Raw genomic sequence first — 26,570 nt, forward strand, 5'->3', positions numbered from 1 at the left:
ATCATTAACAAACCTAAACATATTGTTTTCTTTTAGTTTATGACATTTGTTGAGGCAAACATGTGACGGTATCCTGCATTAATGGTACACTATTAAAAGAAGGTTTGTTCTGCTTCCTTTGTGCTTACTTTTCTCAAAATGTGATACCCAGAGCAATTTAGTTAGATAATCCTGGCTCAATACTGCCATCTACTGGTACTTTGTTCAACCATTATTACTGTACATCAGGTACTTTGAACAGTGTCCCATGCTGATGGTTGAGTGGCCTTTTTCCCCCCATGCAGGTGGTCAGGTGGTGGCAGTCCAGCCGGGCTGTTAACTGTGATGCTTTGTCAAAGACTTTGACAGCCAAATATACCCTGCAGACCTCGGCTGGGGTGGGGGGGGTTCTATTAATAGTACAATGAGCCCTTGCGGTCATTTCACTGCTTTCTAGGCGAGGAGAGCATCAGCTATTATCAGATATAAAGAGTAAGCCACACATTCTTAACAGCGACATTTGTGATAAGAGCCTGTCGGTTTGTGCGAAACTGACAAATTCTCTTTTGGACGTTGTTCCCCTTACAAAGGGCCCCCTTAAAGGCCTACTGAAATGAGATTTTATTATTTAAACGGGGATAGCAGGTCCATTCTATGTGTCATACTTGATCATTTCGCGATATTGCCATATTTTTGCTGAAAGGATTTAGTAGAGAACATCGACGATAAAGTTCGCAACTTTTGGTTGCTAATAAAAAAGCCTTGCCTTTACCGGAAGTAGCAGACGATGGAGTCACCGGTGTTAGGGCTCCTCACATCCTCAAATTGTTTATAATATGAGCCTCCAGCAGCAAGAGCTATTCGGACCGAGAAAGCGAAAATTTCCCCATTAATTTGAGCGAGGATGAAAGATTCGTGGAATAGGAAATTTAGAGTGAAGGACTACAAAAAAAAGGCGATTGCATTAGGAGCGATTCAGATGTTTTTAGACACATTTAGTAGGATAATTCTGGGAAATCCCTCATCTTTCTATTGTGTTGCTAGTGTTTTAGTGAGTTAAATAGTACCTGATAGTCAGAGGGATGTGGCCACGGGTGTGTTGACGCAAGTCTCTGAGAGAAGTCACGAAGCTGCAGCAGGACAGAAGCTCTGCTGATCTCCCTGGTAAGAGGCGACTTTTTACCACAATTTTCTCACCGAAACCTGCCGGTTGACAAGTGGTCGGGATCCATGTTCGCTTGACCGCTGTGATCCATAGTAAAGCTTCACCTCTGGGAATTTTAAACAAGAAAACACTGTGTGTTTGTGTGGCTAAAGGCTAAAAGCTTCCCACCTACATCTTTCTACTTTGACTTCTCCATTATTAATTGAACAAATTGCAAAAGATTCAGCAACACAGATGTCCAGAATACTGTGTAATCGCGCGATGAAAAGAGACGACTTTTAGCCGCAAGTGGTGCTGGGCTAATATGTCCCCTCCAACCAATAACTTCACAAACACGCGTCATTATTCCGCGACGTTTTCAACAGGAAACTCCCCAGGAAATTTAAAATTGTAATTTAGTAAACTAAACCGGCCATATTGGCATGTGTTGCAATGTTAATATTTCATCATGGATATATAATCTATCAGACGTCGTGGTGGGTAGTAGTGGGTTTCATTAGGCCTTTAAAAGTGACTGTGTATTTTTTTTTTACCGTAAAAACGTGTTTTAATGGGTTTTTTTTGTTTGTTTTTTAATGTTTTAGTGTCTTACTGCAGTGGTTCTCAACCTTAAATTCAAGTACCCCCTAATCAGAGCAAAGCATTTTTGGTTGAAAAAAAGAGACAAAGAAGTAAAATACAGCACTATGTCATCAGGTTCTGATTTATTAAATTGTATAACAGTGCAAAATATTGCTCATTTGTAGTGGTCTTTCTTGAACTATTCGGACAAAAAGATATAAAAATAACTAAAAACTTGTTGAAAAATAAACAAGTGATTAAATTATAAATAAAGATCACTACACATAGAAGTATCAATCAATCAATCAATGTTTATTTATATAGCCCCAAATCACAAATGTCTCAAAGGACTGCACAAATCATTACGACTACAACATCCTCGGAAGAACCCACAAAAGGGCAAGGAAAACTCACACCCAGTGGGCAGGGAGAATTCACATCCAGTGGGACGCCAGTGACAATGCTGACTATGAGAAACCTTGGAGAGGACCTCAGATGTGGGCAACCCCCCCCTCCCCCTCTAGGTAATCAACTTAAAGTGCCCTCTTTGGGGATTGTAATAGAGATCCATCTGGATTCACCAACTTAATTCTAAACATTTCTTCACAAAAAAAGAAATATTTAACATCAATATTTACTGAATATGACCACAAAAAAACCTAGCTGTCAACACTGAATATTGCATTGTTGCATTTCTTTTCACAGTTTATGAACTTGCATTCATATTTTCTTGAAGTATTATTCAATAAATATATTTATAAAGGATTTTTGAATCGTTGCTATTTTAGAATACTTTTTAAAAAATCTCACGTACCCCTTGGCATACCTTCAAGTACCCCCAGGGGTACGCGTACCCCCATTTGAGAACCACTGTCTTACTGTATATGGAAAAAAGCCGTACCAAAGGTGATTTCATGATTTAAAAAAAACTCAATCGGCGGAATTTGACTGTAAAATCTTTTGTGAATTGTTCAGTCTACAATTTGATTGATAATTTGTTTTGAAATCATAAGTCAAGCAGATATTTACATACAGTATCCATATTTATTTTAACAAAAAACATTTTTGAACTACATATTTTTTTTAGATTTTGATAATATTGAATTTTAAAAGAAATGCAATTGCATGCAGTACATGATTTTTAATGTCAAAAGGGAAAGAACAAATTGGTTTCTGTTGACATAATGTAAACATATGTAACATTTGTAACATATCAAAATGTGAAAAAAGTGAAGCCCTGTGAATACTTTCCGGATGCACTCTATAATGTAATGTAGTCATAATAAATACTAATAATGCAAGTAAGGATATTTGTCATTATTGTACAATTGTTTACCATTTTATTGTGATGGGTTGGTAAATAAATGTGTTATACTAAATAAACAAACATAAAAATCTAATTCTTATTTCTAGAAGCAAAAATTTCACTTAAATAATTATTACACATCTTAAAGTGCATTTTTTCCTCAATTGGAAAAACAATGGTGAACATGGGCTTTTTGTTTATCGCCATCAAGTAATCACGGCACTCGTAATCACGTTTGTCGGTGTTGACTAGGGCTGCGAATCTTTGGGTGTCTCACGACTGAATATCGATTCTTGGGCTCACGATTCGATTCAAAATCGATTTTTTTTTTTTCAATTCAACACAATTCTCAATTCAAAAACAATTTTTTTCCCGATTTAAAAGGCTTCTCTATTCATTCAATACATAGGATTTCAGCAGGATCTACCCCAGTCTGCTGACATGCAAGCAGAGTAGTAGATTTTTGTAAAAAGCTTTTATAATTTTAAAGGACAATGTTTTATCAACTGATTGCAATAATGTAAATTTGTTTTAACTATTAAACGAACCAAAATTATGACTTATTGTATCTTTGTGAAAACATTGGACACAGTGTGTTGTCAAGCTTATGAGATGCGATGCAAGTGTAAGCCACTGTGACATTATTGTTCTTTATTATTTTTATAAATGTCTAATGATAATGTCAATGATGGATTTTTAATCACTGCTATGCTGAAATTATAACTAATATTGATACTGTTGTTGATAATATTCATTTTTGTTTCACTATTTTTGATTTGTTCTGTGTTGTGTTTGTGTCTCCTCTCAATTGCTCTGTTTATTGCAGTTCTGAGTGTTGCTGGGTCAGGTTTGGTTTTGGAATTGGATTGTATTGTTATGGTATTGCTGCGTATTGTTTTGTTGGATTGATAAAAACAAAAAAATAGATTTAAAAAAAAAATGAGAATCGATTCTGAATCGCACAACGTGAGAATCACGATTCAAATTCGAATTGATTTTTTCCCACACCCCTAGTGTTGACTTATATTGGTTTTGAAGCTGAAATACTACTACACAACTTTTGGCTTTGTAATCATGTTTTTTTCCTCCTATTTTTTTTTTTGTTATTTTGTGACACTTTTCACCTGTGTGTAAAGCTGACGCAGCGCTCTCCGCCCACCAAAACAAAGATTGTGAAACTGAAAAGTGAAGCTGCATTCAGTTAATTCTACTGTTAAAAAAAAGTGCTCAGGTGTAAAAGCATTGCAGGTTGAGACGTCTTACTCCCTGTTTGAAGCGAGGGACGAACATACACAACATGTGTTCTTTGATGTTTACATGTGTGTAAGAGGGATGTGTACTATGGCTATGAGTTGTTGTTTTTTTCCCTTTGCCTCAGTCTGCACCCCCACTCCAGGGTCCAGGCTAAGACCGATTTTTTATTTTATTTTATTTTTAATTTTTTTAATTTTTTATTTTAATCTTCTATTCTTTTCTTCCCGCCCTGTTTACCTGTATGTCATCTTTTTTGTAAGGGGTGCTGGAAGCCGGCAGACCCGTCAGCGATCCTGTTCTGTCTCCCTGTAATGTTTGTCTGATCTTGAATGGGATTGTGCTGAAAATTGTAATTTTCCTGACGGAATAAATAAAGTACTATCTAATCTAATCTAATCTAATACGCGAGGCTCAACAATTCCGATTGGCGTACATATCTGTCACTCAAATGCCGGTGACGGCGGAGGAAAAAAAAAAAAACCAAAAAAACCCGTCAGGCTCTTTCAGTTTTTTACCGCACTAATTAAAACATCAATGTCTATTAATTGTGCAGCCCTAGTAAGTATCATAAATATTGTACTTATTACACCCCAGCTGTTTGATTGTAACATGCATCTCAGTTGTAGTTTTTATAAACGAATTTGGAGGTTTTGAAATTGCTTAAATGTAGTGCTAATTTAGGGCACAATAAAAGACTAATTTAATTAATGGCAAAGACTACTTATTCCGGGACTCCGCAATGTCTACTCTATAATACTTTGTAAATGAGACTCAGAAGTGTAAGAAAACAAAATATAACTGGACAACAAATGTTAAATAAGAAAAATATTTTATTTTGAGTGCATTTTATCTTATAGTTATTATTAATTAATTAATTGTTATCGAGTATAAGTCGCTCTGGAGTATAAGTCGCACCTGCCGAAAATGCATCATAAAGAAGGAAAAAAACATATATAAGTTGCACTGGAGTTTAAGTCGCATTTTTTGGGGAAATTTATTTGATAAAATCCAACACCAAGAATAGACATTTGAAAGGCAATTTAAAATAAATAAAGACTTGTGAACAACAGGCTGAATAAGTGTACGTTATATGAGGCATAAATAACCAACTGAGAAGGTGCCTGCTATGTTAACCTAACATATTATGGTAAGAGTCGTTCAAATAACTATAACATATACAACATGCTATACGTTTACCAAACAATCTGTCACTCCTAATTGCTAAATCCGATGAAATCTTATACGTCTAGTCTCTTACGTGAATGAGCTAAATAGTATTATTTGATATTTTACGGTAATGTGTTAATAATTTCAGACATAAGTCGCTCCTGAGTATAAGTCGCACCCCCGGCCAAACTATGAAAATAACTGCGACTTATAGTCCAAAAAATACAGTAATTATTATTATCACACCTAGCAATACAAAATATTAGTTCCTTTAAATACCAGTACTGATTCCCAGATAACAAGATTTAGTACCGTATAGATTCAAAGGTGAAAGGGACTCATCTCTATTTGTGTACATATAAAATGTTTTACGTCTGGGAGTTTGGCCCGTAAAAGATGAAAGCAAAAACACAAACGTTGCCTTTATGTTTTTATCGCGTGTAGAATGAATGATGATAAAAAGCATCTCTAGGACCATCTGGTATTGGATCTCATTGAATCACGCGGGTGCACCTATTTTTTTTAGTCAGCCGGGGGTCTTTGTGTCGTTCCCAGCAAAATCCCTTCAAATGACCCATTTGTGTCAAGTTTGTCACAAATAAAGCAGGTAAAAAAAAGTGTGTCATTGGAAGGTGATGAAAAGGCTTGTGTGTGTTAGTCTGTTGCCCAGGGCTCCTGTTCCACATTGAGGGTAGTAGAGTGAATAAATATAGACAGAAGTAGTGTAGGTCAATATGGGGGGGGCTCTGTGCCTGTGGGATGATTGGAATATTTGAATAGTTCCTTCTTTAGGCAGGGGGACATGTTTTAAATAATCCGTTCCAGGGTCAAACTGTCACCATCCTGAAAACCTTTTAACAGTGCAATCATTTTTTTTCAAGTAACAATTCATTCACTCTCGCTGTGAATTATCACACAAGTCTGCGTATCATAAGCCACTTTTGCAGAGTTCGTAAGTCGCAGGTTGAGGTTTTTCTGCTTGTTTTTGAATGAGTGGTAGCTCATTTGGGCCTGCTTTTCTGTCCCCACAATAAATCAAAAACACTAGTCCGTCATTAGCTACCGGTAGTTTGTCTTTTTTTTTTCAGAGCGTTTTCTGGTCATCGCGCTCCCCAGTCGACTTGGCTCCACCCTAAACACGCATGCAAATGATATATGTGCAACTATGTCATAGCTCAGTGACAGAGAAACAAGTGAGAAGACAGAATGAGAATTAGTAGCAGAACTAGAGGGGAAAATGTAACTACATTTAAAAAAAAAAATATATATATATATATATATATATATATATATACATGTATTTTCTCTCTTCTTTCATAATGGAAGGAAGAGAGACCATATATATATATATATATATATATATATATATTGTGGAGGTTGCCCTCCAAGGGGTTCTTTGGACCACCAAACACCGACATAAGAGCCCGGTTCAGTTTCACAATACAGTTTTATTTTTCCACTGAAGTCTCTATGTTGCTTTTCAGCAATTTTCTTTATGCGGCTGTCCGTCTTGGTCTCGCTCTCCCCCAACTCCAACACCGTTTCTCCTCCCGGTTGCTGCTTATGCAGAGCGACAGGTAATTAGATGGCCAGGCCCACCTGGGCCATCTACGCACCCGTCGCTGACTTTGAGGCCGGTCCTGGCACACACACACACACACACGTATGTATGTGTGTATATATATATATATATATATATATATATATATATATATATATATATATATATATATATATATATATATATATATATATAAAATGTATATGTGTGTGTGTGTGTGTGTGTTTATAAAATTAATTTATTTTTTATTAGTGGGGGGAATGTAATTTAATTTAACTAAAGCATGTGTATATACGTATGTATGGATATATATATATATATATATATGGTCAATCTTTCTTCATGATGGAAGAGAGACCAGTAATTCGATTAGACCCCAGGTGGAAAATATCTTGCTCGTGTGTGTTTGTGTCCATTGTGTCAAAAAACAAAACATATTGTTTAACTAACAAACAGTTGCATAAAAGAAACAAATTGTCCATTTCATATTACACTTATTATAATACAAACGACTCTTATTGCGATTAATCGCGGAGTTGACTATTGATGTAAAGTGGTAAATCGCGAAAAAATATTGTAATCCTTAGACAGCCCTAATATTTTCACAATCTTCTTATATTCACAGCCCTTAAATGAAGCTACTCCTTATGTCCAAAAGTGTTCAGAAAAACCTCATACAATTGTCATTTCGAGGCTGGCTGATCCTGAGGTCTGAAACCTCAACATTTTTGACCTCGGGGTCCAACTTTTCAACTACAGAAAGGCCCGTGGCCCACTCAAATATTAACACTCGACAAATATTAGTCTTCTTACTCTTGATTTGAATAGTATTCAATAATTATATGTATCTTACCGTGTTTTCCCAGACAATAGGGTGCACAGGATTATAAAGCGCGCTGCCTGATGAGCGGGTCTATTCAGGTCTTTTTTGATACAAAAGCATGTAATGATGGTTCTTAAGTCAAAATTTTGTATGTATTATGTTTTATGGACCATCTTGGAGCCTCTTTCTGGCCGTCTCTTCAGGATGCACTGTTTTGTCTGTCTTATTTACGTGGCTCCATTTCGACAGCGTTTTCTCCTCGCCATCTTTGTTGTACCAGTAGTTTCTCTACATGCCCCTAAAGCTGACCAACACGCCGGATTGTAGTCAGCTGGAGGCGTGTCTTAACGAAATTAAACAATGGATGTCCGCTAACTTTTTGCAACTCAACGCCAAAAAAACGGAAATGCTGATTATCGGTCCTGCTAGACACCGAACTCTATTTAATAATACAACTCTAACATTTGACAACCAAACAATCAAACAAGGCGACACGGTAAAGAATCTGGGTATTATCTTCGACCCAACTCTCTCCTTTTGAGGCACACATTAAAAGCGTTACTAAAACGGCCTTCTTTCATCTCCGTAATATCGCAAAAATTCGCTCCATTCTGTCCACTAAAGACGCTGAGATCATTATCCATACGTTTGTTACGTCTCGCCTCGACTACTGTAACGTAATATTTTCGGGTCTCCCCATGTCTAGCATTAAAAGATTACAGTTGGTACAAAATGCGGCTGCTAGACTTTGGACAAGAACAAGAAAGTTTGATCACATTACGCCTGTACTGGCTCACCTGCACTGGCTTCCTGTGCACTTAAGATGTGACTTTAAGGTTTCACTACTTACGTATAAAATACTACACGGTCTAGCTCCATCCTATCTTGCCGATTGTATTGTACCATATGTCCCGGCAAGAAATCTGCGTTCAAAGAACTCCGGCTTATTAGGGATTCCCAAAGCCAAAAAAAGGCTGCGGGCTATAGAGCGTTTTCATTTCGGGCTCCAGTACTCTGGAATGCCCTCCCGGTAACAGTTCGAGATGCCACCTCAGTAGAAGCATTTAAGTCTCACCTTAAAACTCATTTGTATACTCTAGCCTTTAAATAGACTCCCTTTTTAGACCAGTTGATCTGCCGTTTCTTTTCTTTTTCTTCCCACTCTTTTTGTCCCACTCTCCCTTGTGGAGGGGGTCCGGTCCGATCCGGTGGCCATGTACTGCTTGCCTGTGTATCGGCTGGGGACATCTCTGTGCTGCTGATCCGCCTCCGCTTGGGATGGTTTCCTGCTGGCTCCGCTGTGAACGGGACTCTCGCTGCTGTGCTGGACTCTCGCGACTGTGCTGGATCCATTATGGATTGAACTTTCACAGTATCATGTTAGACCCGCTCGACATCCATTGCTTTCCTCCTCTCCAAGGTCCTCATAGTCATCATTGTCACCGACGTCCCACTGGGTCATTATTGTCACCGATGTCCCACTTGGTGTGAGTTTCCCTTGCCCTTATGTGGGCCTACCGAGGATGTCGTAGTGGTTTGTGCAGCCCTTTGAGACACTAGTGATTTAGGGCTATATAAGTAAACATTGATTGATTGATTGAAATGTACCGACAGATATAAGTACGAACTTTACGCTACTTTGTATTAGAAATGGCAACAGCACAGGATGAATGCCCCACACCTAAAGATAGGGAAACAATTTTTGAGCGCAAGGTGTAATGTTTCATATTCTCATTGAAACATCTAGGTTTCAGTGTTGCTTGCTTAGGAGTACTTGCTATAGTCATTTCTTAAACAGGCTTCAACCTGCAGTCCACACTTACAGTGTCTATGTGTGACTTCTATCTACAGGTCCCACGTATCATTACACCATGTAACAAATAAAATTGCTTTGAAGTCAGTAAGCACAACCAGAATTAATCAGTACATTAGTCGCATATGTTTCAAAGTGCACTGTCAATTTTTGATAAAATTTAAGTATTTTAATTGCTCCTCACACTCCGAAATATACGGTACTTAAATTTAAACAGTTTAACCTTGTCAAATGGTATCAAAGCATGTGTTAATCACAAAGATCATTATTAAGGCTTAAAGGGAAACTGCACTTTTTGGGGAATTTTGCCTATCGTTCACAAACATTATGAAAGACATGAGGAATGGATTTTTTTAATGCATTTTAATATTAAATACAGTTGATCAAAAGTCTGCCTACAATGAAGCCTAAGAGAGACGTTCAATTCTGCCAATAGAGCCCCTAAAAATACTTCCAAATACCTCAGTTAGGGTTTTATATGCAGTACATGATGGAAGTATTTTTGTAATGTATTGACAGGTAAATTTGTAATAACATTTAGTATTTAATTATTCTGATCATTTAAGCATACACGGCGCATTAATTTCAACAAGGCATCACGTTTGCTTTTTTTTCCACCTTCATCACATATTTCTGCTCACTGCAGGGTTTATGGGAGCCAACAAACATAATAAACATCACTTACTGTGCAATGTCTGCTGTCATTATGATGCTGACTTCTAGGATGTTCATATATTCCCATTTAGGTGAAGAATGCTTCATAGTCCTTGCGAAGAAACGGGGTGTTGGGGTCGGGGTGAACAAGCACTTTTTGTGTCAACCTAACCAGTTCCAGGAAGTTCAAGTCAAAAAATGTCAATTGAGTATTGTTGGCGGTTTATGAACGGTTATTTGTCAGATTTTATGGGCCGAATAGTTGAGCTCCCATTGGCTTCACTGTAAGTAGACATTTATTAACGTTTATTTAACATTTAGAATGCATTAAAACAAATCTATTTGTCTTGTCTTTCATAATGACTGTGAATGAAAGGCAAGTGCAATTACCCTTTAAGTCAGGCTGATTACAGAAATACGCACTAATCAAATATAGTGCAAAAGAAGGGACTCATAAAAACTGATGAAAAATACAGTATATGTACATACAATTACGCAGTGCTAGAATAAATAATTCGGCGTGGTGCACTGGAAGAGTGGCCGTGCGCAACCCGAGGGTCACTGGTTCAAATCCCACCTAATACCAACCTCGTCACGTCCGTTGTGTCCTGAACAAGACACTTCACCCTTGCTCCTGATGGGTTCTGGTTGGCGCCTTGCATGGCAGCTCCCTCCATCAGTGTGTGAATGTGTGTGTGAATGGGTAAATGTGTAAGTAGTGTCAAAGCACTTTGAGTACCTTGAAGGTAGAAAAGCGCTATACAAGTACAACCCATTTATCATTTATTTATAACTAATTTAATGATAAATAATATTGATATTGTCAGGCTTGCCCCTGACAGTTTTTGTTTTAGTTTTTCCTCTGTGTGTGTGTAGTATTTCCTGTCTTTAGTTCCTGTCAGCGCTCTTATTTTGTCTGTTTTCTGTCTTTCTCCCTGAGTGCTGTGTCCCCCCAGATGCGGCTGATTGGCACCTGGCCACACCTGGCGTCAGTCAGCCCGCTCCTATTTAGACCTGTCTTCCCATCATGGTCAGGGCTGGATTATTGTCACTTCTGTATTGTTGCTCGTGTCGTGCCATTGCAGCGTACGGTAAGCTATATTTCGGTAGCAGTTTGTAGGTTACTGTCTTTTGTTCCCTGCTTTCAATTTGTCTTTGTACTACACGTAACGACTTCTGTTTTCCTGCTCGCTACCCGCTAGCTTCCACGCTAGGCCCTTTTGTTTTTGCTAGGTCCCATGCTAGCTCTTTTAGTTTATCTGTCTCGTGCACACTTTTTGTTGTACCCCTTTTGTTTGGTTTTGTCTTAGTGTTTTATTAAACCATGTTTCCTTACTCATTGCCTGCCTCCTTCTCCGCATCTTGGGGTTCGTCACAAACTAATTCTGACGGATATGTTTGTAAAATACAACTGTCAATGGAATTTTAAATACAGCTTCACCAATACATTTTTGTGCTGGAGAAACTTCTCTCTGATTTTAGCTCCAGACTTCTTACGTTTATTAGATATTGTCATTACTTCCACTTGTGGTGAAAATGTGTATTGCAACCAAGTATGGATGCGGTCCAACAATGGTTAGAAATACTGTTTTAATGGAGACGCCTGCATAGGCTGCAGTTTTGGTGTATTTTTCTGAAAATGTCGGTCAAAGTTCTAAGTGGCCCAATGAGAGTGACCTTCGTCTTTGTGTGGCTTGACTTTGCTCTTCATGTAGTCTGGCTGAAAAGCACCCAGTAAAACAACAACCACAATTTGACGAAAAGAATATATTTGGATATTTTCAGCGTGGCATGCTGACAGTGTGTCAGTCACTGCATCTCTCTGTTTCCATACAAATAACCACAAACACAGTCAGACGCAGATAAGGATTCCTTTTTTTATCAGACAGGTTGACTTTTCCTTTTGTGTACCCTTGAACTTGGTGCTGGGAATCCCCTGAGGGACTTTTAATGCTTCACTCTCCTGGCTCCTGGGAGATCTCCCCACAAACACAAAAATATAACACAAAGTATGATTCGTGTCAATGTTTAAATGCATTTTTAGAATACAAAAATGGTTTTATCTGCGGATTTTGGTGGAAAATACTGACACTCTTATTAGGAAAAAAATGTTTTAATGTGGACAATATCGTAACACGACAATACAGACACCTGTTTTACACTGTATTGAACAAAGTGGTGCGGTATTTAATCTGGAGAAATTGGGTCTTATTTCCGTTTGATAAATTAACATATTTGGTCCTGATTATTGTTCATCAATATGAGGAGAATAATTATGACATTACATTTTTTGATATAACAATATTTCAAATCGATCATGTTTTACTTGGTTGCTTTTGTATATGAATATTCTCAGTCGTCCAGGGCATTGAATAACTGGACTTTTCAGATTGTGTAAATATCTGTTCATACTAGGGCTGGGCGATATATCGATATACTCGATATATCACGGGTTTGTCTTTGTGCGATATAGAAAATTACTATAACATGATATTCAAGTATACGTTCTCACGCAGTTGCTTTTAGCTGCGGGCATTACACTTAAGGCTTTTTTTAGTCTTAAAACAAGCACACCTTCTTACATACGTCACATACTGTCGCATCATATGCCCTCGCGGAGCAGAGGTAGCAGCATGGGTAACATTAGCCGTGATGCTAGCAGAGTGGTACGAGTGGTAATACGAGAGAAAGAAGGTGCAAATCTGGTTACAAATGAAGGAAGGATTAATTCTTAAGAAAAACAGCAGGGGATGTATCGTCTGGCGGTGGTTTGGCTTCAAGCGGGAAGATGTCCAACAAGTATGCTGCAAAAGCGTTGCCACAAAAAGTATCACCTACTGCTAATTTGTTGCATGACTTTAAAAGTCACCCGCTAGAGAATGAAGAGTGCTTGAAACTCCGCATGTCAACATCTTCGTTTGGTGCCACACCAACAAAATGCCAAGGCAACAATTTCCAGATCAACACCATATAAAAAAAATAGTCAACAACAGAAGGAGATAACGTCCGCAGGAACCTACCACATAGCGAAGGACATAAATCATTTGTTATCCTATTATACAGCTCATTTTTATTTGACAGTTATTGAAATGTCTTGTGTGACATCATGCACAAGAGTGCACTTTATTTGTTTTAAACTATTGTAGTGGCGTTCTGTACAAAAAAGTGCACTTTAATTTAGTGTTGTTTTGATGTGTCATCTTAGTGACATCATGCACAAAAATGCACTTTATTTGTTTTAAACAATTGTGGTTGCGTTCTGTACAAAAAGTGAACTTAAATGTAGTGTTGTTTTGATACGTTCTTAGTGACATCATGCACAAAAGTGCACTAATAGCTTGTTTTAAAATGTCTCTGACAGTCTTGCACTTTCTGTTTTTAAAATGTCATGAATGTTTGTGCCACTGCTTAATAACTGTTTAATAAATACGGTATTAGTAAATTGACTTAATTGTGGTTTCCTTCCCTGCATAAAAGTTTAAAATGAGCATATGTTAATGCAGAATGAAGAAGAATGTTTTAATGTAGACACATAGAATCATCATACTGCTGTGATTATAAGGCAAAATATCGAGATATATATCGTGTATCGTGACATGGCTTTAAAAATATCGAGATATTAATAACAGGCCATATCGCCCAGCCCTAGTTCATACTCAATGGCTGTATAGGACAGGTCTTGTCTGAGGGGATGGTGTCAGATCCAAAGTATTTATCGTCTAAGATAGTTGTTCAACCCACCTCCCAATCAAGACAAGTTTAATTGTTTTGGGATGCAAAACTTTAGTCGTTTGGATACAGTGAGTGCGACATCAGCTACCCAATGACCGTCATTTGTAGGACTACTCGGTAACTGTTGTTTTTCATCTTAAAATGCTGCACCATTATTGTTTTAGGGATACTTTTACTGTTGCCTGTGTATTGTCAGTACATGTTGTTTCAAAAAAACATTTTTTTTTCCGCATCTGTGTTGTAAAAGTATAGGGAAACCTTTTAGTGTGTGAAAGTGGTACCTTGGTTTTTATACGCCACACTTCTCATATGCTTTGGTTTTCCCAAAAAATTGTTGTCCAAGGTTTGCCAAACATTGCTGCATTGTGTCAATGTGAATGGAGTGCCCACATGTTAGTGACTCAGTCTCTGTGATTTCTTTTTAAAAAGATTAAGCAAACCTGTCAATGGGGGCAGTGAAAACTAACGTGGGAAAATCTACGAGTAATGTTCACAACCTTTTTGTCGGATCAAAAAAATACATGGATGATTCCTGCTCACACCGTCTAATAGAAGTGAAAAGAAAATCCTTGGAACAAAGTTTATATTTATTGATTGTGAGTGAACTATTTCAACAGTAAACACACACAAGATTGTGAGAGAATACACATAACAGTCTGAGTCATCTCTGCCCTTGTAAGTTAACATTATGAAAAAAAACACAACTCTTTCAGTGTTGAATTTTGTGTACATGTTTCATCTGTGGTAATACAAACCCCGTTTCCATTTGAGTTGGGAGATTGTGTTAGATGTAAATATAAACAAAATACAATGATTTGCAAATCATTTTCAACCCATATTCAGTTGAATATGCTACAAAGACAACATATTTGATGTTCAAACTGATAAATGCTTTTTTTAAAAAATAATCATTAACTTAGGAATTTGATGCCAACAACACGTGACAAAAAAGTTGGGAAAGGTGGCAATAAATACTGATAAAGTTGAGGAATGCTCATCAAAGACTTATTTGGAACATCCCACAGGTGTGCAGGCTAATTGGGAACAGGTGGGTGCCATGATTGGGTATAAAAACAGCTTCCCAAAAAATGCTCTGTCTTTCACAAGAAAGGATGGGGTGAGGTACACCCCTTTGTCCACAACTGCGTTAGCAAATAGTCAAACAGTTTAAGAACAACGTTTCTGAAAGTGCAATTGCAAGAAATTTAGGGATTTCAACATCTACGGTTCATAATATCATCAAAAGGTTCAGAGAAGCTGGTGAAATCACTCCACGGAAGCGGCATGGCCGGAAACCAAGATTCAATGACCGTGACCTTCGATCCCTCAGACGGCACTGTATCAAAAACCGACATCGATCTTTAAAGGATATCACCACATGGGCTCAGGAACACCTCAGAAAACCACTGTCACTAAATACAGTTGGTCGCTACATCTGTAAGTGCAAGTAAAAGCTCTACTATGCAAAGCGAAAGCCATTTATCAACAACATCCAGAAATGTCGCCAGCTTCTCTGGGCTTGACATCACCTAAGATGGACTGATGCAAAGTGGAAAAGTGTTCTGTGGTCGGACGAGTCAACATTTCAAATTGTTTTTGGAAATATTCAACATTGTGTCATCCAGACCAACGGGGAAGCGAACCATCCAGACTGTTATCGACGCAAAGTTCAAAAGCCAACATCTGTGATGGTATGGGGGTGCATTAGTGCCCAAGGCATGGGTAACTTACACATCTGTGAAGGCACCATTAATGCTGAAAGGTACATACAGGTTTTGGAACAATATATGCTGCCATCTAAGCGCCATCTTTTTCATGGATGCCCCTGCTTATTTCAGCAAAGCTTCACTAATTAGTTTCCTCAGTTCCCAAATGTTTATTGAGTGTTGTTAAAAGAAAAGGTGATGTAACACAGTGGTGAACATGCCCTTTCCCAACTACTTTGGCACGTGTTGCAGCCATGAAATTCTAAGTTCATTATTATTTGCAAAAAAAAATAATGTTTATGAGTTTGAACATCAAATATCTAGTCTTGGTAGTGCATTTAATTGAATATGGGTAGAAAAGGATTTGCAAATCATTGTATTCCGTTTATATTCACATCTAACACAATTTACAACTCATATGGAAACGGGGTTTGTACGATATATATATTCTCCCCACATAAAATAAAAGATACTGCAAATATTTACAAGACAAACGTGACATGCTAACTTGACTGTGCATCGCAGAACAGAATAGTGATTAAAACCACCATTCCTTCATAAGAAAATTCTGGTATTGCAGGAAGTTTCTAATTTAGTGTTGATTAAGATTGACTGTGGATTGACTATGGAGAAAATGAATCAATTCATTGATTCATCTCTCAATGTTATGCACTTCTGTTTCAATGCCGGTGTTTCCTTTAGCAGAATAATGCTCAATAGCCAACGTCATGTACTCAGCCTTAAAGGGGAACATTATCACAATTTCAAAAGGGTTAAAAACAATAAAAATCATTTCCCAGTGGCTTGTTGTATTTTTTTAATTTTTTTTCAAAATTTTACCGGTCCCGGAATATCCCTAAGTAAAGCTTTAAAGTGCTTTATTTTCGCTCTCTGCGAAGACACTGGCCATTTGCCTGTGACGTCACACAGTGCTTAACAAACAATGGGAATACCACAGCAAGATATAGCGTCATTAGCTCGGATTCAAACTCGGATTTCAGCGACTTAAGCGATTCAACAGATTACGCATGTATTTAAACAGATGGTTGGAGTATAAAAATATTGAAGAAGAAACTGAAGCTATTGAGCGAATAGCTATTGATGCTATTCATAGCCATAGCATGGCCAAATAGCTGCGTTAGCATCACCGGTACAATGTGCGGACCAAACGATCAGGACTTTCGCATCTTTTGACACTGGAGCAACTTAAATCCGTCGATTGGTAAGTGTTTGTTTCGCATTAAATGTGGGTGGGAGGAAACGTAATATAGTTGCAAATGCATCTACAGGTTATCCATACATCTCTGTGCCATGTCTGCTTAAGCACCGCCGGTAAATAGCATGTTAGCATCGATTAGCGTAGCGTGTTAGCATCGATTAGCTGGCAGTCAACATCAACAAAACTCACCTTTGTGATTTCGTTGACTATCGTTGCAAATGCATTTGCATGTTATCCATACATCTCTGTGCCATTTCTGCCTTAGCATCGCCGGTAAAATGTGGAGAAACTCCAGCACATTCAATGGGGGTCTGGCGGCAGACACTTTGGCATCTTCGGGCCAGTGGTGCAACTTGAATCCCTCCCTGTTAGTGTTGTTACACCCTCCGACAACACACCGTCGGAAAATAACAGAGCTGAGACCCGTTGTTTGTAATGTGTTAAAAATGAAAAGGAGGGGTGTGTTACCTCGGCGACGTCACATTCTGACGTCATCGCTTCCAGCGCGATAAACAGAAAGGCGTTTAATTCGCCAAAATTCTCCCATTTAGAGTTAGGAAATCGGTTAAAAAAATAGATGGTCTTTTTTCTGCACCATCAAGGTATATATTGACGCTTACATAGGGTTGTTGATAATGTTCCCCTTTAAAAGACAGCAGACTCGTTTAGACTGATTCAGCAACCCTGCTGGTTGCAGCCAAGTAGTGCATTCCATTTTTTGCAGCCATTGCTTAAAGACTGATTGATTGATTGAAACTTTTATTAGTAGATTGCACAGTTCAGTACATATTCTGTACAATTGACCACTAAATGGTAACACCTGAATAAGTTTTTCAACTTGTTTAAGTCGGGTCCACGTTAATCAATTCATGGTAAGACACGATAAACCAATAATTAATTCAACCATTTAACCATCAATCAACTATTTTGCCCATCCCTGGTGCTGATTGTCTGTGCTCTCGGTGTTTCCTTTATGATTATTAATAAAAGTGCTTCGTGTTTATATGGTTTAGTTGGCATTTGTGTTTTGATATTATTGGATAATACGCATATGGATAGCGATATTTGAACTCTGTTGTGCAGGAACAGCGATCCAAGACCTCCTCGTCCGTAGCATGCACACAACTGCATGTTGACCCCCATGTTAACCCTAACCCTAACCCCCCCCATAGTCTTATTAGACACCAACGCACGCAGTCACACCGCATTTGTTTTCAACCGTTCCTGTCACACCGTCACCTCTGTCTTGCTGTTGGTCACAAAGTATGGCTGCGGAGGCAGGTAGCGACTGTTGTGAAGCTCCTTTTCCACGACAGAGAGTGTCTTTTGGCCATAGTTGTGCCTCAGTCCCAGCATGTCATTGCTTTCCCACGGCCTCAACATGGCCGCCGGGCTGGCTAAAGTGGCGCAGGCGTAAGACAGCGAGTGGGAACTGTGGCTCTTCGGACTCTTGTGTTTGCGTCCACCCTGCTTGGTCAAGGTCTGTCTGAGTGGGCTGTAGGGATTGCACGGTTCTGACTCGGTGTCCATGGGTTCCATTGGGAGGCTGCCCTTGGCTGTCAGCTCGATCACGTGCCGGCGGTTGGAGTAGAAGCTTTCATTGGCTTTTTCTGCTAACGAGGAGAGAACACAACCAGTCATTTTTTTTGTATTGTTATTAACCATTGCTGTGTGTAGCTATAGCAGGGGTGTCCCAAGTGCAGCAAATTTTATAACAACCCGATGCACATTCCCAAAAAATTAATAATAACATTTTTTTTTTAGTTTAATAAAATGGCCACGTGTCATAATGGGGGGGGTCGTTCTCCCAGGAAGGCAGATGGACTACTCGGGACATGGCGTTCAGGTAAAAACATGATTTGATTGTGACCAAAAAAGGTACAAACAAAAAAACGCTCACTGCGGAGGCACAACGTGGCTAAAGAAACAAAACTAACACTTTAACATTAACTATGAACATAACGCAAACAACACTTACTGTGACCTGAAAAGAGCAGCATGAACCTTGGCATGAAAAACGAGTATGACCTACCGTGGCAAGAACAGAACTTTGCCAGGGCGACTGACTGGCAAAGACGAGCTTAAATACTGCCTTTGGTTAGTGCTCGGGAAGCAGGTGAGCGGGCGAGCACTAATCAGAGACAGGTGGACACGATGAGTAACCACGGCGACAAAACAAGGGATTGGAAAAAAACAGGAACCTAAAGAGTCCAAAAGTCAACAGAACATAGCCAAACAAGACATGATCAAAAAGACATTACACCATGATGTGTAAATAAATGCAAAACATTTAAATGTTGAAGCTAAAAACGGCGATATGGCCTTTTATTAATATCTCGATATTTTTAGGCCATGTCACGATACACGGTGCGGATGGTGTTCTGCTGACTTCGACTGCGGATGTTGTGGATCGGTGGAGGGAATACTTCGAAGACCTCCTCAATCCCACCAACACGTCTTTCTTTGAGGAAGCGGTGCCTGGGGAATCTGTAGTGGACTCTCCTATTTCTGGGGCTGAGGTCGCTGAGGTAGTTAAAAAGCTCCTCGGCGGCAAGGCCCCGGGGGTGGATGAGATCCGCCCGGAGTTCCTTAAGGCTCTGGATGCTGTGGGGCTGTCTTGGTTGACAAGACTCTGCAGCATCGCGTGGACATCGGGGGCGGTACCTCTGGATTGGCAGACCGGGGTGGTGGTTCCTCTCTTCAAAAAGGGGGACCGGAGGGTGTGTTCCAACTATCGTGGGATCACACTCCTCAGCCTTCCCGGTAAGGTTTATTCAGGTGTACTGGAGAGGAGGCTTCGCCGGATAGTCGAACCTCGGATTCAGGAGGAACAGTGTGGTTTTCGTCCTGGTCGTGGAACTGTGGACCAGCTCTATACTCTCGGCAGGGTTCTTGAGGGTGCATGGGAGTTTGCCCAACCAGTCTACATGTGCTTTGTGGACTTGGAGAAGGCATTCGACCGTGTCCCTCGGGAAGTCCTGTGGGGAGTGCTCAGAGAGTATGGGGTATCGGACTGTCTGATTGTGGCGGTCCGCTCCCTGTATGATCAGTGCCAGAGCTTGGTCCGCATTGCTGGCAGTAAGTCGGACACTTTTCCAGTGAAGGTTGGACTCCGCCAAGGCTGTCCTTTGTCACCGATTCTGTTCATAACTTTTATGGACAGAATTTCTAGGCGCAGTCAAGGCGTTGAGGGGTTCCGGTTTGGTGGCCACGGGATTAGGTCTCTGCTTTTTGCAGATGATGTAGTCCTGATGGCTTCATCTGGCCGGGATCTTCAGCTCTCACTGGATCGGTTCGCAGCCGAGTGTGAAGCGACCGGAATGAGAATCAGCACCTCCAAGTCCGAGTCCATGGTTCTCGCCCGGAAAAGGGTGGAGTGCCATCTCCGGGTTGGGGAGGAGACCCTGCCCCAAGTGGAGGAGTTCAAGTACCTAGGAGTCTTGTTCACGAGTGGGGGAAGAGTGGATCGTGAGATCGACAGGCGGATCGGTGCGGCGTCTTCAGTAATGCGGACGTTGTATCGATCCGTTGTGGTGAAGAAGGAGCTGAGCCGGAAGGCAAAGCTCTCAATTTACCGGTCGATCTACGTTCCCATCCTCACCTATGGTCATGAGCTTTGGGTCATGACCGAAAGGATAAGATCACGGGTACAAGCGGCCGAAATGAGTTTCCTACGCCGGGTGGCGGGGCTCTCCCTTAGAGATAGGGTGAGAAGCTCTGCCATCCGGGAGGAGCTCAACGTAAAGCCGCTGCTCCTCCACATCGAGAGGAGCCAGATGAGGTGGTTCGGGCATCTGGTCAGGATGCCACCCGAACGCCTCCCTAGGGAGGTGTTTAGGGCACGTCCAACCGGTAGGAGGCCACGGGGAAGACCCAGGACACGTTGGAAAGACTATGTCTCCCGGCTGGCCTGGGAACGCCTCGGGATCCCCCGGGAAGAGCTAGACGAAGTGGCTGGGGATAGGGAAGTCTGGGCTTCCCTGCTTAGGCTGCTGCCCCCGCGACCCGACCTCGGATAAGCGGAAGATGATGGATGGATGGATGGTCACGATACACGATAAATATCTCCATATTTTGCCTTAGCCTTGAATGAACGCTTGATGCATATAATCACAGCAGTATGATGATTCTATGTGTCTACATTAAAGCATTCTTGTTCATACTGCATTAATATATGCTCATTTTAAACTTTCATGCAGAGACAAAGTGACTAAGTCAATTTACCAAAAGTGTATTTATTAAGCAGTTATTAAGCAGTGGCACAAACATTCATCTCATTTCCAAAACAGAAAGTGCAAGATTGTCAGACATTTTAAAACAAGCTATTAGTGCACTTTCTTGCATGATGTCACTAAGATGACGTATCAAAACACTAAATTAAAGTGCACTTTTTGTACAGAACGCCACTACAATAGTTTAAAACAAATAAAGTGCACATTTGTTCATGATGTCACACAAGATATTTCAATAACTGTCAAATAAAAATGAGCTGCATAATAGGAAATCAAATAGTGCAGGGATCACCAAGGCGGTCACCAGATAGCCCGTAAGGACCAAATGAGTCGCCCGCTGGCCTTTTCTAAAAATAGCTCAAATAGCAGCGCTTACCAGTGAGCTGCCTCTATTTTTTAAATTTTATTTTTTTACTAGCAAGCTGGTCTCGCTTTACTCGACATTTTGAATTCTAAGAGAGACAAAACTCGAATAGGATTTGAAAATCCAAGAAAATATTTTAAAGACTTGGTCTTCAATTGTTTAAATATATTCATTTTTTTTTTTACTTTGCTTCTTATAACTTTCAGAAAGACAATTTTAGAGATAAAATAGAACCTTAAAAATGATTTTAGGATTTTTAAACACATATACCTTTTTACCTTTTAAATTCCTTCCTCTTCTTTCCCGACAATTTAAATCAATGTTTAAGTAATATTTTTTTTTTTTATTGTAAGGAATAATAAATACATTTTGATTTAATTCTTCATTTTAGCTTCTGTTTTTTCGACGAAGAATTTTTGTGAAATGTTTCTTATAACTTATTATAATTAAAATTCAAAAAAATTATTCTGGCAAATCTAGAAAATCTGTACAATCAAATTTAAATCTTATTTCAAAGTCTTTAGAATTTCTTTTAAAATTTTTGTTCTGGAAAATCTAGAAGAAAAAGTGATTTGTCTTTGTTAGAAATATAGCTTGGTCCAATTTGTTATATATATATATTATATATTCTAACAAAGTGCAGATTGGATTTTAACCACGTCCGTTGTGTCCTGAGCAAGACACTTCACCCTTGCTCCTGATGGGTGCTGGTTGGCGCCTTGCATGGCAGATCCCTCCATCAGTGTGTGAATGTGTGTGTGAATGGGTAAATGTGGAAGTAGTGTCAAAGCGCTTTGAGTACCTTGAAGGTAGAAAAGCGCTATACAAGTACAACCCATTTATCATTATAACCTATTTAAAACATGTCATCAAAATTCTAAAATTAATCTTAATCAGGAAAAATTACTAATGATGTTCCATAAATTATTTTTTTATTTTTTCAAAAAGATTCGAATGAGGTAGTTTTTCTCCATTTTTTTCGGTTGAATTTTGAATTTTAAAGAGTCGAAATTGAAGATAAACTATGTTTCAAAATTTAATTTTCATTTTTTTCGTGTTTTCTCCTCTTTTTTCATCATTTATTCTCTACAAAAAACTTTACGTAAAAGGAAAAAAAATGTACGACGGAATAACCCACAGAGATACCCCTTTTTTTTTTTTACATATAGATTTATTTATTAAGGGTAAATTGAGCAAATTGGCTATTTCTGGCAATTTATTTAAGTGCGTATCAAACTGGTAGCCCTTCGCATTAATCAGTACCCAAGAAGCAGCTCTTGGTTTCAAAAAGGTTGGTGACCCCTGAAATAGTGTATGTCCTTCGCTATGTGGTAGGTTCCTGCGGACATCATCTCCTTCTGTTGTTGACTATTTTTTTCATACGGTGTTGATGTGGAAATGGTTGCTTGGGCATTTTGTTGGTGGAGCACCGAATGAAGATGTTGACATGCGGAGTTTCAAGCCCTCTTCATTCTGTAGCGGGTGACTTTTCAAATCATGCTACACATTAACAGTGCTGCTACTTTTTGTAGCAACGCTTTTGCAGCATACTTGTAATCGTCCCGCTTGAAGCCAAACCACCGCCAGACGATGGACTCCCTGCTGTTTTTCTTGGGAATTAGTTCTTCCTTCATTTGTTACCACAACGCGAGCATCACAGCTAACTTTAGTATGCCGATACCTCTCTGCTCCAGGACGCCGTGTGACGTTGCATTTGCGACAGTATGTGACGTATGTAAGAAGGTGCGCTTGTTTTATCTCTGTGAGAAGGAGAGACATGAGAGAGTGAGAAACGCCTGAAGTGTAATGCCAGCAGCTAAAAGCAACTGCGTGAGAATGTATTCTTGAATATCACGATATTGTCATTTTCTATATCGCACAGAGAAAAACCCGCGATATATCGAGTATATTTGATATATCGCCCAGCCCTAATGCACAATGTATTTTTTTGTAGTCAATACTGATAACTTCCTTCTTTTCAGTTTATTTATATCTATCAATTTTTACTGCAATGTATACACACCGTTCTTCTTGGCTTTTTAAAACACCCATCTTAGCGAGGCTGGCGTTTCAGATGGCTGATAGTGAAGTGAAGTGAAGTGAATTATATTTATATAGCGCTTTTCTCTAGTGACTCAAAGCGCTTTACATAGTGAAACCCAATAGCTAAGTTACATTTAAACCAGTGTGGGTGGCACTGGGAGCAGGTGGGTAAAGTGTCTTGCTCAAGGACACAACGGCAGTGACTAGGATGGCGGAAGTGGGAATCGAACCTGCAACCCCCAAGTTGCTGGCACGGCCACTCTACCAACCGAGCTATACCGCCCCACGCGTGTAATGTTTGCGGAACATTTGGTGAAAATAGCAAACAAAATGTAATCTTCCGAAATGCCAACCCATAGATGCAATGTTTGTTTACTACGATCTCAGGGGAAGTTTACAACACAAGTAAGAGAAACTTCACTTGATTTACTTAGCCTGGGTCACCGAGTGTCATGACGTGGACTTTGTTTTTTTGATTGATTGATTTAAACTATTATTAGTAAATTGCACAGTTCGGTACATATTCCGTACATCCATCCATCCATCTTCTTCCGCTTATCCGAGGTCGGGTCGCGGGGGCAACAGCCTAAGCAGGGAAACCCAGACTTCCCTCTCCCCAGCCACTTGGTCCGTTCCCAGGCCAGCCGGGAGACATAGTCTTCCCAACGTGTCCTGGGTCTTCCCCGTGGCCTCCTACCGGTTGGACGTGCCCTAAACACCTCCTAGGGAGGCGTTCGGGTGGAATCCTGACCAGATGCCTGAACCACCTCATCTGGCTCCTCTCGATGTGAAGGAGCAGCAGCTTTACTTTGAGCTCCTCCCGGATGGCAGAGCTTCTCACCCTATCTCTAAGGGAGAGCCTCGCCACACGGCAGAGGAAACTCATTTCGGCCGCTTGTACCCGTGCTCTTATCCTTTCGGTCATGACCCAAAGCTCATGACCATAGGTGAGGATGGGAACGTAGATCGACCAATCGACCACTAAATGGTAACACCCGAATAAGTCTTTCAACTTGTTTAAGTCGGTGTCCACGTAAATCAATTCATGGTGTGATTTATTTTCCCGTGGTGCAAAAAGACTGGCTAGGACATGGCATGAAGGTAAAAACATGACTTTAATCTCTACTCGAAAAAAAAGGAACGAACGAAAGGCGCTCTCAGCAGAGGTTCAAAACTTTGCTAAGTAAACAAAACTACCACAAAGGCAAAACTATGGACATAAAACAAAACTTGCAAACTATGGCATGAATAAAGAAAACTTACTTGGAATGAGAAAAGAGCAGCATGGATCATCAGCACGAATAATAAGGGTGTGGGTGGTGTCGCTAGGCTCTCTGCCTGGCAACTGCAGGCTTAAATAGAGGGGACGTGATTAACAACGGGTGCGCGAGTCCAAATGAATCAGGTGCGTGACATGAGGACAGGTGAAAACTAATGGGTTGTCATGGAAACAAAGCAGGGAGTGAAAAAACAGGAACTGACAGAGTGCAAAATCCGAACAGAACATAGCCAAACTAAACATGATCACAAAGACATGACACCTACAGCTAATCTTTTTTTCAGTTATTTTTTATATTTTCAGATTCATCATGTGAAGTCATAATTAGTCATACCAGCATGATAAATATTTTTCAGGTGTATATCATAAATCCCTGCAAATGACAAAAGCATGCAATTTTTTTTATCTTGAAAATAATGCATGTATTGTCTTTTAAAATAAACATATCAAAACGGCCCCTGCATCTTTTGATTTTTCAGTGTAAAATCCTGAGATGAAAAAAGTTTGGACACCCCTGAGCTCAAGGTAGCGCGACCTTTTTCCAAATCAAAGATAATTGTCAAAATTAGAAAAAAAAACTGTGTTTTTTTAGAGTTTCCACTTTTATGGGAGTAAGGTTACAACATATGCTTCAATTTGCGTTGCATCTGACACCACAACTCACACCATTTGTTTTTTGGTCGATCTTGATTGCCTCCTGTTCCTAAACTCATTAGCCAAGATGTGTTCTATATTTGATTGTCCTTAATGATCAGTTTAGTTGACGGCGCTTCCGCGGAACTCATGTAAAGCAGCCGAGATTGAACCATAGTGCAGACATTAACCGCACACAAACATTTCTGCAACAGAACGTTACAAGGACTACTGCCTAGTGCAGGCCTGGGCAATTATTTTGACTCGGGGGGGCCAAATTTAGAGAAGCAAATGTGTCTGGGGGCCGGCACATCTATCTTTAGGAACCCTAATTCAAAACCTCACAATAAAGTCTGATTGAATACTAAAAACGTTATGACAAACCGCCTTAAAAAACAGAATTGAATTTAAAATTTTCTACTGAAGGAGACACCCAGAAAGTACATGACAATAATGTGGGATTTACGATATCAACTGTGAAGGATACAACACTGAATATTCACAACATATGAACATCACACCCCCGCTCCATCCACATATTTTACAATCAAGCGAAACGCAACAAAAATGCAACAAACACAGGGAAATATGAACACGAAGGGTAAAAAAAAAAACACGTACAATCTGATGTATCTAAAACATCACTAAGCTTTAGAACTCTGTCGTAAAAATCTCCATCCAAGTCTGTCCCTGACACCCACATTTCAGGCTATGAAAACACTACACTGCTTGGTGTCTCGTCTGAGCTGCGTTGACTTAGATTACCATAGTAACTACCGTATTTCCTTGAATTGCCGCCGGGGCGCTTATTAATTTAAAACATCTTCTCACTCCGGCACTTACCAAAGGCATGCGGTAAATTTAGGCCTGCGCTTAAAAAATTGAGTGTGATGTAAGGATACCATCATGAAAAGCACATTCAATTAAAAAAACTGTATTATGGTCTTGCCTTTACTTATAAATGAAGTCCATGCGCAGCTTCTTCTGATCAAAAGCATTGATAATTTGTTTATAGAAGTCTTCCTTATCTTTCTTCAGTTTTAAAAGTCTCTCTGTCCTGATGGAGATCTCCCTTTAAT

At 39.6% G+C, this 26,570-nt stretch overlaps 2 protein-coding genes across 6 annotated transcripts in view; one reads left to right on the forward strand and one right to left on the reverse strand.

The window, feature by feature from the left end:
- Nucleotides 1-26,570, forward strand: part of mrtfbb (myocardin related transcription factor Bb) — a 257,515-nt gene that overhangs the window by 16,834 nt on the left and 214,111 nt on the right. The window lies entirely within an intron of this gene.
- shisa9b (shisa family member 9b) overlaps nucleotides 18,109-26,570 on the reverse strand; it is a 42,660-nt gene continuing 34,198 nt past the window's right edge. Inside the window, exon 4 of one of the 2 annotated variants that reach the window (XM_061904989.1) lies at nucleotides 18,109-18,550. In XM_061904989.1, the coding sequence (XP_061760973.1) occupies nucleotides 18,168-18,550 (383 nt within the window). In that variant the 3' untranslated portion in view covers nucleotides 18,109-18,167. Of the gene's footprint in view, nucleotides 18,554-26,570 lie in introns of both variants that reach the window. The other variant, XM_061904988.1, reaches the window with a different exon arrangement.

This window comes from Nerophis ophidion, linkage group LG07 (genome assembly GCF_033978795.1).
Source record: "Nerophis ophidion isolate RoL-2023_Sa linkage group LG07, RoL_Noph_v1.0, whole genome shotgun sequence".
NCBI classification, from domain to species: Eukaryota; Metazoa; Chordata; class Actinopteri; order Syngnathiformes; family Syngnathidae; genus Nerophis; species Nerophis ophidion.